The 17,609-nt window shown below is 42.6% G+C and overlaps 1 protein-coding gene across 1 annotated transcript in view; it reads left to right on the top strand.

The window, feature by feature from the left end:
• LOC103299921 (NACHT, LRR and PYD domains-containing protein 1) overlaps nucleotides 1-17,609 on the top strand; it is an 84,370-nt gene that overhangs the window by 50,726 nt on the left and 16,035 nt on the right. Inside the window, 3 exon segments of the mRNA XM_054709358.1 lie at nucleotides 195-286; nucleotides 865-1,024; nucleotides 2,575-2,798. Coding sequence (XP_054565333.1) covers nucleotides 195-286; nucleotides 865-1,024; nucleotides 2,575-2,798 — 476 coding nt within the window.

Raw genomic sequence — 17,609 nt, 5'->3', positions numbered from 1 at the left:
GGAGCCAGAAGGAGCCAGGACTACATCCCAGTTACTGCATGGATGGGGGTCATCACGAAGACAGGGTCAGTGAGAGAACGTCAGATGAAGGCCATGAGTTCAAATTCAGATGGGTTGAAATTAAGTGGGGATGTCACGTAGACAGCCCCAACTTTCTCCAAGATCTCATGGAGAATGACCAACTCTGTGTCTAGGAAGCCACGTGAAACGGTCACTAAGATTGTCCCAGGTGGAGAACAGACGAGTGATGGCACATCTCCACCCCAGTGGCAGACATCAGAATCAGGTACTTTGAAGGGGCCATGCTGGGAGCATCGGTAATTGGGACAGGGGTGAGGAGGATATGGAAGGCCCTCCCCTCCATCCTCCTGCCTCTGGGGTGAGCCATGGCAAAATTCACAACTAGAGAAGCCTCGCTCCATGCAAGATCTTCCACACCTAGAACCTGGCAAGATCTCTGGTTTCCTCCCTCCCAGGCTCAGGGGCTGAGGCTGCTCCTCTCTAGCTCATGTCTGGCATGTCTCAGACTCTGGTCCACGTTGGGCTTCTGAGGCCTGGGAATCCCTCTCCATCATTGCCCATCCACCTTCAGAGCCATGTTCTTCTCATAAGCTACCTTTCTGGTGGATGCAGGAATAGAAATGCCTTCTGTATCAGTGGGCAGAGGTGGCATCAGGGGACAACAGGGTTGGGCCTCCTCAGATAGCAGGTAGGCAGCCCCAGGAGCATGGACATAGGCTACTAACACACACCTTTCAAAGGCCAGGCAGACCAGCCTTGAGAAGGACCCCTCCATGTTCTAGCTTAAGGGGTAGGAGGCCAGACAGGAGACCCTAAAGCTGACCACTTCCCTGTCTGTTCCAGAGGAGAGCTCCTGTAAAATATTACAAAAATTCTACTGTCTGTCATCTCATGAACCTCCGGGGAAGCAACCAGTGGAATCTCTAAGGATGGATGATGACTTCTGGGGCCCCACAGGGCCTGTGGCTACAAAGATGGTTGACAAACACAGGAGTCTGTACCGGTGAGAGACAGGACTCTGGTGTGCCAGGTTGGCCTCCTCACACCCACCATCCCCACACTGAATCCCAACAGACACTCAGCACCCCACTCATGATCCATTGGGTCCCTTCTCATTGTTGAGCCACCAGGCAGAGAGACAGGGCTGTATTAGTACTTTTATTACAGAAACAGAAGTTTTATTGTGAAAAGTTGCAAACAACAAAGAAAAATGTTCAAGGGACTACCACTTACTCATTACCCAGCTTTAACAACCATTTTCCCAAATTTGTTTCAGCTATTCACTTTCCGCTTCTTTTGTAGTTATACTATTTTAAATACAAGATATCAGGTGATTTTATCTGTATATGCTTTGTGATGAATTTTGAAGAATACAAAATAACCACAATACCATTGTCATAACCACAATGCCATTGTCATATCTAACAACATTTACAATAAGTCATTTTCATATCATCTAATACAGGCGTCCTCAAACTACGGCCCGCGGGCCACATGCGGGTGTTTTTGCCGTTTTGTTTTTTTACTTCAAAATAAGATATGTTCAGTGTGCATAGGAATTTGTTCATAGTTTTTTTTAAACTATAGTCCGGTCCTCCAACCGTCTGAGCGACAGTGAACTGGCCCCCTGTTTAAAAAGTTTGAGGACCCCTGATAATACCCCATCTGATTCAATATGCTCAATTGTCCAAAATATGTCCTTGCAGTAAGTTTATTCTAATCAGGATCCAAACCAAGTCCACTCATTTTATTTGTTTTTTTATGTATAATAAATCTCATTTAAATCTCTTTTAATCTACACATTCCTGCTTTATTAACATCCGCTATGTGCACAGTACCATACTAGTAACAAGGAGCCATGAGATGAATATAGAGCCATGCCTTCCAAGGGTTACCAGTCTTAAATAATAAATATCTATAATTTTACTTCTGATCTCTTACATAGCACATTCCCATTCATTGTCACAGACATGATCTCAGATGGGCGATAATATTACTCACAACTTACACACAGAACCTGACATCCTAGAAACCTGCTCTATACCAATAAGGAACCTTTGGAAAGTCTCTGTAAGTTTTATTTTAAGTTCAAGTGGTTATCATTAATATCACCATGTAGATTGTTATTAATTATTTAAAATTAGGCCCTTTAAAAACAATAACACTTGCCTGTTTCATTAATATTAATATTATTATTACTATCATTATTATTCTCATCATTATCACCAGTATAGAAACAGCTAACCACACCCACGCAAGTATTAAGCCATCACATACATTAGGTCACTTATTACTCACAACTGTAAGAGATAGTGTTGTTATTACTTTTACTTAAAAATAAGAAAACTGTGATTAGGAAGTTCAATAACTTGCTCAGGGATCCACAGTAGGGAGGAGAGGGGCCAAGAATCGAACCCAAATCCCTCTGGCTATCACATCTGAGCTTGCAGCCACTCTACTAGATACACAGTGCACTGCACAAAACACAGTAGGTAGTCAGTGAGCTAGTGTGGAATAATTAATTCAATGTCTACCTCTCTCTGTTATCCCCAGAGTTCACTTCCCTGTGTCTGGTTCCTACCATTGTCCTAACGTGGGTCTCTACTTTGTGGTGAGAGAACCCGTGACCATTGAGTTTGAATTCTGTGCTTGGGACCAGTTCCTGGACCAGATTGTTCCACAACACAGCTGGATGGTTGCAGGGCCTCTTTTTGACATCAAGGCCAAATCAGGAGCTGTGGCAGCTGTATACCTCCCTCACTTTGTAGCCCTCCAAGGTGAGTAAAAGGGGGGTGTGGAGGGAAGGTATGGTGGTGAGAATGGGCTCGAAATGGCTTCCAATGACAATATCCTGAGGGAAGGACTTGGGGCTTTCTTAGACTGACTAAGGGGATGGGGAGTTAAAGAAGTGGAGAGAGCTTTCTTTCTCATTCCACAATGCTCTGGGCATATCTTTTTTGAAACATTTTTGTCCCCAAGCATCATAATCATTTTTGCCTGAATTACTTGAAGATTCCCCTCAATAAAAAGTGGTCTTCTCAATAACAATAATAGCTATCATTTATTAAGTTCTCTTCACATAGATTATATTACTCAGGGTCTCATCAGGAAACATATGATGTACTCAGTTGAGATTTTTTAGGAGACTTTTCAAAGACTAGTCTATTTGCAAGTAAGGCTAAGTGAACAAATGAGAAAGGTTGCAGTATCTGGAGAACAGCAACAAATGGGAAGCCATTGCTACCGTTAGAGGCAGGGAGAAGAAACGGTGTCACCAGACTCCATATGAGAACTCAAGCCACAAAAGTAGGGCATCTCAGAAGGTGACTTAGTCATAAAGGGTAATGTAATTATCCCAACATCTCCCATCTCCAAAGACTTCCCACAGATATAATTCTGAAAATATAAGCTAACAGGCAAAACCTTAGAAACAGGGAGCAGGCATCATAAGTGAGAACCAACAGAAACCTCAGGTTACATCAGGCCTATAAACAAGTCAGACATTTAAATTATCAGAAAAAAATAAATATGTTTTTTATGCTTAAATAAATCATTTTTAAAATATGAGCAAGAATCAATAAACCATTAAAATGATGAATCAAGTTTGAAACAAAGCTATATTGACATAAAATATATTAAAGCATACTTAAGAAAAGAATAAGTGACGTGAAAGATACTATGAGAAGGCCTAACATATATCTAATCAGAATTCTAGGAAAATATTATAGAGAGAATGGAGAGGATGTAATATTCAAAGAATTACCAAGAAATTTCTAGAATTGCTGAAAGAATTTTCTTCTATAAAGGAAAAAAATCCAAAGCAGGAGAGCGGGATCGAGAGAAATCAGCAATCAACCCATTAAAGTGCATCGCCAGAATACAGACATCTAAGGGCAGTTTTTAACAGCATCCAGAAAGATAAACCAGAAAGGTGCTACAATTAGGATGACAACTGATTTTCAACAGTAACAATGAAAAGCAGAAGACAATAGAATGATATCCTCACAGTAATGAGGAAATCATTGCCAATCAAGAATTGTAACAGAAAATAATTGTTTAAAAAGTAGGTAATCATAGTCCTCCCACTAGAGTTGGGCTTCCGCCTGGCCTCCATTTTCCAAATTAATATTTTTCTAGTCTATTTCATTTGTGTGTGGCCTTCTCCAGAACCTGAACCCTGAACCTGAACCCTGAACCACCCGGGGCATGAAAGGGGTTCCCACATCTGGTGCCTGAACGTGGGACATCTGGTGGAAATGATATTTTTCGCCTACAGTGAAGGAAGGAAAAAATTACACCGAGAAAAGGTGTGGAAAATTCACTGAAAAAAAAAGGTGAGGGAAATTCACCACATGCAAAGCCCATGATGAAGCTGCAGAGTCGTGACCTCTTTAAAAGTTCAAAGTGCAAGTTAAATTGGGAAGATCTTATTGGAAGCTTGAAAAGTTGCAACTGTGGAAACCACCGAACAGCTGGAGCCCCAGAACACAGGGCCCCAATTGGCGCAAACATACGGTTTCAGAGGAGGTCTACACTCCACCATGGAAAGGTCAGATTTCACCTGAGATAAGGAGAGAGACAACTACATAACCAGACATCCAGAGAAGAGAGAATATGGGGAGACAAAGAAACAGCCCACATATGAAAGAAAAGCAGGCATCACCAGAAAAGGAAGTAAACAAAATAGAGGCTAACAACATGTCAGAGAAAGAATTCAGAGAAATGGTCATAAGGTGGATGAAAAGAATGGAAGACAAATTCGACAATATGAGTAAGAACCAATAGGAAATGAAGAAGAATCAAGAAGAAATGAAAAATAACATTGCTGCTGTAAAGAATTCAATAGAAAGCATCAAGAGTAGACTGGAAGAAGCAGAGGACCGCATCAATGAGCTAGAAGACAAGGAGGGAAAAAATACCCAATTAGAGCAGCTTCTAGAAAAAAAAAATTTAAAAAGCAGGAGGAGAGCCTAAGAGAACTGTGGGACAAAACAAAACAAAACAACTTCTACATAATAGGGGTTCCAGAGGAGAGGAAACTGAGCAAGGAATGGAAAACCTGTTTGAAGAAATAATGACAGAAAACTTCCCTGATATAGGGAAGAAAAACACCACACAAATCCAAGAAGCTCACAGAGTCCCAAGCAAAATGAAACCCAAAAGACCAACACCAAGGCACATTATAATTAAATTGGCAAACACCAACGACAAAGAAAAATCTTAAAAGCGGCCAGAGAGAGACAGAAAGTTACATACAAAGTAACCCCCATCAGACTAGCAACCGATTTCTCAACGGAAACTCATCAGGCCAGAAGGGAATGGAATGAAATATGCAAAGTCATGCAAAGGAAGGGTCTGATACCAAGAATACTGTACCCAGCAAGGCTATCAATCAAAATTGAAGGTGAAATCAGGAGATTCACAGACAAAAAAGGACTAAGGGAATTTATCACCACTAAACCAGCAATGCAAGAAATGTTAAAGGATCTGCTATAAAAAAGAATATAGGAAGCGAAGAAGGAACACAGGGGTAAAGAATAAGAATGGCGACAGATAAGTACCTATTAATAATAACTTTAAATGCAAATGGATTAAATGCCTCAATCAAAAGACACAGTGTAACGGATTGGATAAGAAAACAAGACCCATATATCTGCTATCGACAAGAAACCCACTCAGAAAAAAAGATGCACACAGACTGAGAGTGAAGGGATGGAAAAAGGTTTTCCAGGTGAATGGAACTGAAAAAAAAGCTGGGGTAGCAACACTTATATATGACAAATTAGATCTAAAAGTGAAGGACATAACAAGAGATAAGGAAGGCCACTTCATAATACTAAAGGGAGCAATCCATCAAGAAGAAATAACTCTGGTAAACATGTACACACCCAATACAGGAGCACCCAAATACATAAAAGAACTCCTGGAGGATATCAAGGAAGAGATTGACAGCAATACACTCATAGTAGGAGACTTTAATACCCCAGTATCACCATAGGACAAATCCTCTAAACAAAAACATCAGCAAAGAAATATCAATCCTAAATAACTTATTAGACCAGATGGAATTAATTGACATCTTCAGAACATTTCACTCCAAAGCCACAGAATATACATTCTTCTCAAGTGCACATGGGACATTTTCAAAGATAGACGATATGCTGGGACACAGACAAAGTCTCTTCAAATTCAAGAAGATAGAAATCATACCGAGTATCTTCTCAGATCACAGTGGCATAAAACTGGAAATCAACTACAATAAAAACAATCCAAAAAAATCTAACACATGGAGACTAAACAGCATGCTATTAAACAATGACTTGGTTACCAGAGAGATCAAGGAAGAAATAAAAAACATCATGGCAACAAATGACAATGAAAAAACAACAATCCAAAATCTATGGGACACAGCGAAAGCAATCTTGGGAGGGAAGTTCATAACTCTACAAGCCTACTGCAAAAAACAAGAAACAATGGTAATAAATTACCTAACCCTACAACTCAAAGTGTTAGAAAGAGAGCAACAAGAAAGGCCCAGTGTAAGCAGAAGGAAGGAAATAATAAAGATCAGAGCAGAGATAAACAACATAGAGACCAAACACACAATACAAAAGATCAACAAAACCAAGAGCTGGTTCTTTGAAAGGATAAACAAGATTAATGAATCTCTAGCCAGGCTCACCAAGAAGCATTGAGAGAGGACCCAAATAAACAAAATCAGAAATGAAAGAGGCGAAATAACAATAGACCCCAAGAAATACAAAGGATTGTTAAAAAATACTATGAACAACTTTATTCCAACAAACTGGACAACCTGGAGGAAATGGACATATTCCTAGAAAAATATAACCTTCCAAAACTCAATCAGGAAGAATCTAAACAGCTCAATAGGCTGATAACTATGGAAGAAATTGAAGCAGTCATCAAAAAGCTTCCGGCAAACAAAAGCCCGGGGCCAGACGGCTTCACAGGAGAGTTTTCCCAAACATTCAAGGAAGAACTAAAGCCTATCCTCCTCAGACTATTCCAAAAATTTCAAGAGGAAGGAACACTTCCAAGCTCCCTCTATGAAGCCAGCATCACCCTAATACCAAAACTAGATAAAGACAACACAGTGAAAGAGAATTATAGGCCAATATCCCTCATGAACATAGATGCCAAAATCTTCAAGAAAATTCTAGCATATCAGCTCCAGCAGTACATCAGAAAGATCATACACCATGACCAAGCAGGACTTATCCCAGGGATGCAAGGATGGTACAATATCCACAAATCAATAAACGTGATTCACCACATAAACAAATTGAGAGATAAAAATCACATAGTCATATCAACTGATGCAGAAAAAGCATTTGACAAAATCCAACACCCTTTCTTGATAAAAACTCTCAACAAGGTGGGAATAGAAGGATCATACCTCAACATAATAAAAGCTATATATGATAAACCCACAGCTAACATCATACTCAATGGGCAAATACTAAAACCACTTCCCATAAGAACAGGAACAAGACAGGGATGCCCATTCTCACCACTCCTGTTTGATATAGTACTGGAAGTATTAGCCATTGTGATCAGACAAGAAGAAGAAATAAAAAGCATCCAAATTGGAAAAGAAGAAGTAAAGCTGTCCTTATTTGTAGATGACATGATATCGTACATAAAAAACCGAAAAACTTCATGAAAAAACTAACAGACTTAATAAATGAATTCGGCAATGTAGCAGGATACAAAATTAACGCCAAGAAATCTATGGCATTTCTATACACCAATAGTGAACTTACAGAAAGAGAGACTAAAAAAGCAATCCCATTTACCATCACACCAAAAAAATTAAGATACCTAGGAATAAACTTAACTAAGGAGGTAAAAGACCTATACGTGGAAAACTATACAACACTGAAAATAGAGATAGAGGAAGATATAAACAGATGGAAGAACATACCATGTTCATGGATTGGTAGAATCAACATCATTAAAATGTCCATACTACCCAAAGCAATCTATAGATTCAATGCACTCCCCATTAAAATACCAACAGCATATTTCACAGACCTAGAAAGAACTCTCCAAAAATTCATCTGGAATAAATAAATAAAAAAAGACCCCGAATAACCACAGAAATCCTGAGAAAGAACAAAGTAGGTGGGATCTCAATACCAGATATCAAGCTGTATTACAAAGCCACTGTTCTCAAAACAGCCTGGTACTGGCACAAGAACAGACATATAGACCAATGGAAAAGAATAGAGAATCCAGATATCGACCCAAACCACTATGCTCAATTAATATTTGACAAAGGAGGCATGAACATACAATGAAGTCAAGACAGTCTCTTCAATAAATGGTGTTGGGAAAGTTGGACAAATACATGCAAAAAAATGAAACTAGATCACCAACATACATCATACACAAAAATAAACTCAAAATGGATACAGGACTTAAACATAACACGGGAAACCATAAAAATACTAGAGGAATCCACAGGCAGCACAATCTCGGACATATGCCAAAAGAACTTCTTCACTGATACTGCTCCTAGGGCAATGGAAGTTAAAGAGAAATTAAACAAATGGGACTACATCAAAATAAAAAGCTTTTGCACAGCAAAAGAAACCATCAACAAAGCAACAAGAAGGCCCACTGTATGGGAGAACATATTTGCAAATGTTATCACTGATAAAGGTTTAATCTCCAACGTCTACAGGCAGCTTATATAACTTAATAAAAGGCAGATAAATGATCCAATAAAAAATGGGCAACGGACCTAAATAGAATCTTTTCAAAAGAAGACAGAAGGAAGGCCAAGAGACACACGAAAACATGCTCAAAGTCACTAATTATCTGAGAGATGGAAATCAAAACAACAATGCGGTACCATCTCACACCTATCAGAATGTCTATTATCAACAAATCAACAAACAACAAGTGTTGGCGAGGATGCGGAGAAAAAGGAACCCTCATGCACTGCTGGTGGGAATGCAGACTGGTGCAGCCACTGTGGAGAACAGTATGGAGTTTCCTCAAAAAACTGAAAATGGGACTCCCATTTGACCCAGTAATCCCACTCCTAGGAATATATCCTAAGAAATTGGAAACACCAATCAGAAAGGATATATGCAACCCTATATTCATAGCACCACAATTTACAATAGCTAAGATTTGGAAACAGCCTAGGTGCTTGTCAGCAGATGACTGGATCAGAAAACTATAGTATACCTACACAATGGAATACTATGCTGCCATAAAAAAAGAAGGAATTCTTACCATTTGCAGCAACCTGGATGGAACTGGAGAACATTATGCTAAGTGAAATAAGCCAGTCAATGAAAGAAAAATGCCACATGATCTCACTCATTTATGAATAATAAAGAACATCATAAACTGATAAACAAAAAGATAGATAAACATGAAGACAATAAAGCATCAAACAGACTGTCAAATTACAGTGGGAAGGTTAGGGAGAGGTGGGGGAGATAGGAGATCAACCAAAGGTCATGTATGCATGCATATAGGCATAACCAATGGACGCAAAACACTGGGGGGTGAGGGCATATATGGGAGTGGGGTGGGGCGGGGCTAATGGTAAAATATGTACACATATAATACCTTAATAAAAAAATGAAAAAAGTAGGTAAAATAGACATTTTATTATTTTTCCATTATGTTTATTTTTTCACAATATACCAAAAAAAATCTACTATTTGTAGATATAAAACAATTAGCCATTTACATGCAACAAACATTAATATTTCAAGAAAAACAATTTTAAATATAATAATACTAGAGGCCCAGTGCACGGATTTGTGCACTGGTGAAGTCCCTCAGCATGGCCTGAGGGGATCGGCCCAAAACCAGCCATCCAATGCTGCCTGCCGCTTGTGCCTGCTGCTCCTGTTCATCCCAGCCCCACAGCGACTGCCACTGCCACTCATTAGGCTTGCTCCACTGCAGTCTCCGGGATGCGACAGCCAGCCCTGAGCCTGCGTCTGGTGTCCCTAGGTCAGCTGATTGGCGCTTTCACTGTGGGAGCATACTGACCACCAGGGGACAGCTCCTATGCTGAGTGTCTGCCCCCTGGTGGTCAGTGCGCATCATAGCAACCGGTTGACTGGTCAAACATTCGCTTAGGCTTTTATATATATACTAGTAGCCCATTTGCAGGAAGAATCCTGCAAGCGGCTGCTGCAGCCGCGTGTGCTGCCGTTGCAGCTGCCGCGCCTGCACCCACGGCCGCTGCCGCCCGTCCCGCTCTGCCCTGCCCCGCCCCGCATGGGCTTTCCCTCTGGCAGCCACCTTGCTTTCCGCTTTTCCTCCCTCTTCCTTCTAAGTTGTCTTCAGTCTTCACTCCTCCCTCCCTCAGCGTGTGCAAATTAACCACCATCTTTGTTGGGTAATTTGCATACTCGCCCTGATTGGCTGGTGGGCGTGGCTTTGGCTGGTGGGCGTGGCTTTGTCATAGGGACGGTGCGGTCAATTTGCATATTACTATTTTATTAGGTAGGACTAGAGTCCTGATACACAAAATTTGTGCAAGGGGCTCAGCCCTCACAGCCACGGTGGCTTGCCTCAGTCCCCACCGCCACTGCAGCAGCTGCCTCTGCCTCAGCCCTCACAGTCCCAGCTTAATCCAGAAGGACATCCAGAAAGATGTCTGGAAGGACATTCAGCTGTCCAGTCTAATTAGCATATTATGCTTTTATTATTATAGATATATTACATGCAATAAGCATTACTATTTCAAAAAAAAGATTTTAAATATAATAATATTACCAAAACTATACTAACATAGTATAATATCACTAAAGGTGTAGGAAATATTAAAAATCTGAAAATAACAGGATTACTTCTATTATGTTCTAATTTTTTTTTCTTTTTTCCCCCCCTCTGGATCTATTTTTGTTCATCAGTTTATGTTGTTCATTATATTCCACAAATGAGTGAGATCATGTGCTATTTATCTTTCTCCCAATGGCTCATTTTACTTAGCATAATGCTCTCCAGGTCTGTCCATGCTATTGCACATGGTAAGAGTTCTTTCTTGATGTACCATTGTTTTTTAATCCACTTAGCTGCTGATGGGCACTTAGGCTGTTTCCAAATCTTAGCTATTATAAATTGTGCCACTATGAACATAGGGGTGCAAATATCCTTTCTGACTGGTGTTTCTGATTTCTTGACTGGTGTTTCTGCTATATTCCTAGAAGTGGGATTACTGGGTCAAATAGGAGTTCCATTTTTAATTTTTTAACGAAACTCCATACTGTTTTCCACAGTGGTTGCACCAGTCTGCATTCCCACCAGCAGTGCATGAGGGTTCCTTTTTCTCTGCATCCTCGCCAGACTTGTCCTTTGTTGATTTGGTGATGCTAGCCATTCTGACAGGTGTGAGATGGCACCGCATTGTTGTTTTGATTTGCATCTCTTAGATGATTAGTGACTTTGAGCATGTTTTCATATGTCTCTTGGTCTTCTGTATGTCCTCTTTTGAAAAGTGTCTATTTAGGTCCGTTGCCCATTTTTTTTTATTGAATTGTTTATCTTCCTTTTGTTAAGTTGTTTGAGTTCCCTATAAACTTTGGAGATTAAAACTTTATCAGAGATAGCATTGGCAAATATGTTCTCCCATGCAGTGGGCTTCCTTGTTGTTTTGTTGATGGTTTTTTTTGCTGTGCAGAAGCTTTTTATTTTGATGTAGTTCCATTTGTTTATTTTCTCCTTAGTTTCCATTGTCCTAGGAGATGTATCAGTAAAGATATTGCTATGACATACAGTATGTCTGCTATTTTGTTGCCTATGGATTCTTCTAAGATTTTTATGGTTTCCCATCTTACGTTTAAGTCCTTTATCCATATTGATTTTATTTTTGTGTATGGTGTAAGTTGATGGTCTAGTTTCATTTTATTTGCATGTATCTGTCCAACACCATTTATTGAAGAGACTGTCTTGACTCCATTGTATGCTCTTGCTTCCTTTGTCAAATATTAATTGAGCATAATGGCTTTGGTCAATTTCTGGGTTCTCTGTTCTGTTCCATTGGTCTATATGTCTGTTCTTGTGCCAGTACCAGGCAGTTTTGAGAACAGTGGCTTTATTATATAGCTTGGTATCTGGTATTGTGATCCCTCCAACTTTGTTTTTTTCCGGGATTGCTGCAGCTATTCAGGGTCTTTTCTTTTAATTCCATACGAGTTTTTGGAGGGTTTGTTCTAAGTCTCTGAAATATTCCGTTGGTATCTTAGTGGGGATTGCATTGAATCTATAGATTGCTTTGGGTAGTATGGACATTTTAATGATGTTGATTCTACCAATCCATGAACATGGTATATTCTTCTATTTGTTTATGTCTTCCTCTATCTCTTTTTTCAACATCCTGCAGTTTTCTGAGTACAGGTCTTTTACCTCCTTAGTTAAATTTATTCTTAGGTATCTTATTTTTTTGTTGCAATGGTAAATGGGATTGGGTTTTTTTCGTTTCTCTTTCTGTGAGTTCATTATTGGTGTATAAAAAAGCCATAGAGCCCTAGCTGGTTTTTCTCAGTGGATAGAGCATGGGCCTGCAGACTAAAGAGTCCCGGGTTCAATTCCAGTCAAGGGCACATGCCCAGATTTCAGGCTCAATCCCCAATAGGGGGTGTGCAAGGAGGCAGCAAATCAATGATTCTCTCTTATCATTGATGTTTCTATCTCTCTCTCTCCCTCACTCTTTCTCTCTGAAATCAATAAAAAAAATTGTATTAAAAAATAGCCATAGATTTCAGGGTGTTAATTTTGTATCCTCCTACGTTGCTGAATTCATTTATTAAGTCTAATAGTTTTTTTATGGAGTCTTTGGGGTTTTCCATGTACAATATCATGTCATCTGCAAATAATGAGTTTTACTTCTTCTTTTCAAATTTGGATGCCTTTTATTACTTCTTCTTGTCTGATCCCTATGGCTAGCACTTCCAGTACTATATCGAACAGGAGTGGTGAGAGTGGGCATCCCTGTCTTATTCCTGTTCTTAGGGGAAATGGTTTTAGTTTTTGCCAATTGGGTATGATGTTGGCTGTAGGTTTGTCATAATATGGCCTTTATCGTGTTGAGATATGCCCCCTCTATTCCCACTTTGCTGAGAGTTTTTATCAAAAATGGGTGTTGGATTTTGTTGAATGCTTTTTCTGCGTGTATTGATATGATCATGTGATTTTTGATTTTCAATTTGTTTATATGATGTATCGCGTTTATTGATTTGCGAATATTGTACCAGTCTTGCATCCCTGGAATAATCCCACTTGATCATGGTGTATGATCTTTTCACTTTGTTGCTGGATGAAATTTGCTAGAATTTTATTGAGGATTTTAGCATCTATATTCATCAGGGATATTGGCCTGTAATTCTCTTTCTTTTTTTTTTAATTTATTTTTATATTTTTTTATTGATTAAGGTGTCACATATTTGTCCTCATCCCCCCATTCCCATCCCACACCCCTCCCCACGGATGCCCCAACCCCCTGTTGAACTTAACCATTGGTTAGGCTCATATGCATGCACACAAGTCCTTTGGTTGATCTCTCCCCCCTACACCCTCCCCTATCCTCCCTCTGAGGCCCGATAGTCCAATCGATGCCTCCTTGTTTCTGGTTCTGTTCTTGTTCCTCAGTCTATGTTGTTTATCATTTCCCCTAGGTGAGCGAGATCATGTGTCCCTAGAGATATACTTATAAGAACTGAATGTGAGACGAGCAATAATAGTTATGCTGACAGGCAAATGAATCAGTCTGTAGTGAGTTTCTTTCTGGACCAACAGTTCTTTAGAGACCCAATTTCAATGTCCACCAGTTCCTTATGTGTACATGTCGGCACTGACCCCTCAGCTCTGGATGGTGGACAAATGGTGGTAATGCAGGTCCGACTCCCTTTGGTTTGGTCTCGGCCAGACCCAGGGGCACGGCTTCGCCCGGACTCAGGGGCACGTGGCCTCACCCGGACCCAGGGGCGCGCAGCCTCACCCGGACCCGGGACCCAGCCTCACCCAGATCCAGGGGCACACGGCCTCACCCGAACCCGGGATCCAGCTTCACCCGGACCCAGGGGCGTGTGGCCTCAGCCGAATCCAGGGGCGTGTGTCCTCACCCGGATCCAGGGGCACACGGCCTCACCCGGACCCGGGATCCGGCTTCACCCGGACCCAGAGGCGCCTGGCCTCACTCGAATCCAGGGGCACATGGCCTCACCCGGACCCAGGGGCGCGTGGCCTCACCCGGGCCCGGGACCCAGCTTCACCCGGATCCAGGGGCACACGGCCTCACCCGGACCCAGGATCCGGCTTCACCCGGACCCAGAGGCGCGTGGCCTCACCTGGACCCAGGGGCACACGGCCTCACCCGGACCCGGGATCCGGCTTCACCCTGACCCAGAGGTGCGTGGCCTCACCCAGACCCAGGGGCACGTGGCCTCACCCTGACCCAGGGGCACACGGCCTCACCCGGACCCAGGATCCGGCTTCACCCGGACCCAGAGGTGCGTGGCCTCACCCGGACCCAGGGGCACACGGCCTCACCCGTACCCAGGGGCGCGTGGCCTCACCCGAACCCAGGGGCGCATGGCCTCACCCAGGCCTGGGACCCAGCCTCACCCGGATCCTGGGGCACATGGCCTCACCCGGACCTGGGATCCGGCTTCACCCGGACCCAGAGGTGCGTGGCCTCATCCAGACCCAGGGGCACGTGGCCTCACCCTGACCCAGGGGCACACGGCCTCACCCGGACCCAGGATCCGGCTTCACCCGGACCCAGAGGTGCGTGGCCTCACCCGGACCCAGGGGCACACGGCCTCACCCGTACCCAGGGGCGCGTGGCCTCACCCGAACCCAGGGGCGCATGGCCTCACCCAGGCCTGGGACCCAGCCTCACCCGGATCCTGGGGCACATGGCCTCACCCGGACCTGGGATCCGGCTCCACCAGGACCCAGAGGTGCGTGGCCTCACCCGGACCCAGGGGCGTGTGGCCTCACCCGGATCCAGGGGCACACAGCCTCACCTGGACCCAGGGGCGTGTGGCCTCACCCGGACCCAGGGGCACGTGGCCTCACCCGGGCCCGGGATCCAGCTTCACCTGGACCCAGGGGCGCATGGTCTCACCCGGACCTAGGTGCGTGTGGCCTCACCCAGACCCGGGACCCAGCCTCACCCGGATCCAGGGGCACATGGCCTCACCCGAACCCGGGATCCAGCTTCACCCAGACCCAGGGGCGCGTGGCCTCACCCGGACCCAGGGGCGCGTGGCCTCTCCCAGACCCAGGGGTGCGTGGCCTCACCCGGATCCAGGGGCACATGGCCTCACCCGAACCCGGGATCCAGCTTCACCCAGACCCAGGGGCGCGTGGCCTCACCCGGACCAAGGGGCGCGTGGCCTCTCCCATACCCAGGGTCGCGTGGCCTCACCCGGACCCAGGGGCGCACAGCCTCACCCGGACCCGGGACCCAGCCTTACCCGGATCCAGGGGCACACGGCCTCGCCCGGACCCAGGATTCAGCTTCACCCGGACCCAGGGGCGTGTGGCCTCACTCGGATCCAGGGGCGCACGGCCTCACCCGGACCCGGGATCTGGCTTCACCCGGACCCAGGGGCACGTGGCCTCACCCGGACCCAGGGGCGTGTGGCCTAACCCGGATCCAGGGGCGTGCAGCCTCACCCGGACCCGGGATACAGCTTCACCCGGACTAATTCTCTTTCTTTGTAGTGTCTTTATCAAGGTTTGGAATTAGGATAATGCAGGCCTCATAAAAAGAGTTTGGAAGTATTCCTTCCTCTTGGATTTTCTGAAATAGTCTAAGGAGTATAGGTCTTAGTTCTTATTTTAATGTTTCATAAATCTCCCCTGTGAAGCTGTCTGGACATGGGCTTTTGTTTGGAGGGAGTTTTTGTTTTGTTTTGTTTTGTTTTGTTTTGTTTTGTTTTGTTTTTTACTGCCACTATTTCATCAGTTGTTATTGGCCTATTCAGGTTTTCTGATTCCTCCTGATTCAGTTTCGGGCGATTATATTTTTCTAGGAATTTGTCTATTTCATCCACATTGTCCAGCTTGTTGGCATATAGTTGTTCATAGTATTTTCTTACAATCCTTTGTATTTCTGTGGTGTCAGTGGTTACTTCTCCACTTTTGTTTCTGATTTTATTTATTTGGGTCCTCTCTCTTTGTTTCTTGATGAGTCTGACTAACAGTTTATCAATTTTGTTTATCCTTTCAAAGAACCAGCTCTTGGTTTCATTGATTTTTGTATTTTTTTTTTGTAGTCTCTATGTTATTTATTTCTGCTCTAATCTTTATTATTTTCTTCCTTCTACTTACTCTGGCTTTTCCTTATTGTTCTCTTTCTAGTTCTTTCAGTTGTAGGGTTAAATAGTTTATTGCTGATTTTTTGTTTGTTTTTTTGTTTTTTTGAGGTATGCCTGTAGTGCTACGAATTTCCCTCTCAGGACTGCTTTTGCTGTGCCTCAGAGATTTTGTGGTTGTTGTGTGTTCATTTTCATCTGTTTCCAGGAAGTTTTTTTATGTCATTCTTGATCTCATTGGTAACCCGTTCATTATTTAATAACGTGCTATTTAGACTCCATGTGTTTGAATGTTTTGGGGTGCTTTTACTGTAGTTTATTTCTAATTTCATTCCACTGTGATCTGAGAAGATGCTTGATATAATTTCAATCTTCTTGAACTTGTAGAAACTTGTTTTGTGTCCTAACATGTGGTCTTTGTGAATGATCCATGTGCACTTGAGAGGAATGTATATTCTGCTGCGTTGGGGTGATATGTTCTATAAATGTCAATTAAATCCATCTGATCCAGTGTGTCCTTTAGAATCTCTGTTTCCTTGTTAAGTTTTTATCTGAAAGGTCTATCCAGTGAAGTCAAAGGGGTGTTAGAGTCACCTACTATGACTGTATTGTTGTTGATCTCTCTGTTAAAGTCCTCTAGAAGTTTTATTATATATTTAAGTGCTCCCATATTGGGTGCATATATGTTTACCAGGCTTATATCCTCTTGTTGTATCAAACCCTTTAGTATTATGTAGTGACCTTTGTTGTCTCCTGTGATGGTCTTCATTTTAAAATCTATCTTATCGGATATGAATATTGTTACTTCAGCTTTTTTTTTCTTTCCCATTTGCATGGAAATTTTTTTTCTTTCCCTTCACGCTCATCCTCTGTGTGTCTTTTGTTTTGAGGTGGCTTTCTTGTAGACAGCATATAGTTGAGTCATGTTTTTGTATCCATTCAGCTACCCTATGCCTTTTGATTAGAGCATTTAGTCCATTTACATTTAGGGTTATTATTGAAAGGTACTTATTTATTGCCATTTTAATTCTGTATGGTTAGGTTTCTCTCTGTGTTTCTTCTCAATATAGCAGTCCCTTTAGCATTTCTTGTAATGCTGGCTTGGTGGTGATGTGTGCCTTTAACCTTTTTTTTTTTTTTTTTTTTTACTAAGAAGTTCTTTATTTGACTATTTTGAAAGATAGCTTTGCTGGATATAGTGATCTTGGTATCAGATCCTTGCTTTCCATTACCTCGAGTACTTCATGCCATTCCCTTCTGGCCTGTAGA

This window comes from Eptesicus fuscus, chromosome 20 (assembly GCF_027574615.1).
Source record: "Eptesicus fuscus isolate TK198812 chromosome 20, DD_ASM_mEF_20220401, whole genome shotgun sequence".
In the NCBI taxonomy this organism is placed as follows: domain Eukaryota; kingdom Metazoa; phylum Chordata; class Mammalia; order Chiroptera; family Vespertilionidae; genus Eptesicus; species Eptesicus fuscus.
The sequence above is the reverse complement of the archived record's forward strand: the minus strand, read 5'-3'. Positions and strand labels throughout refer to the sequence as shown.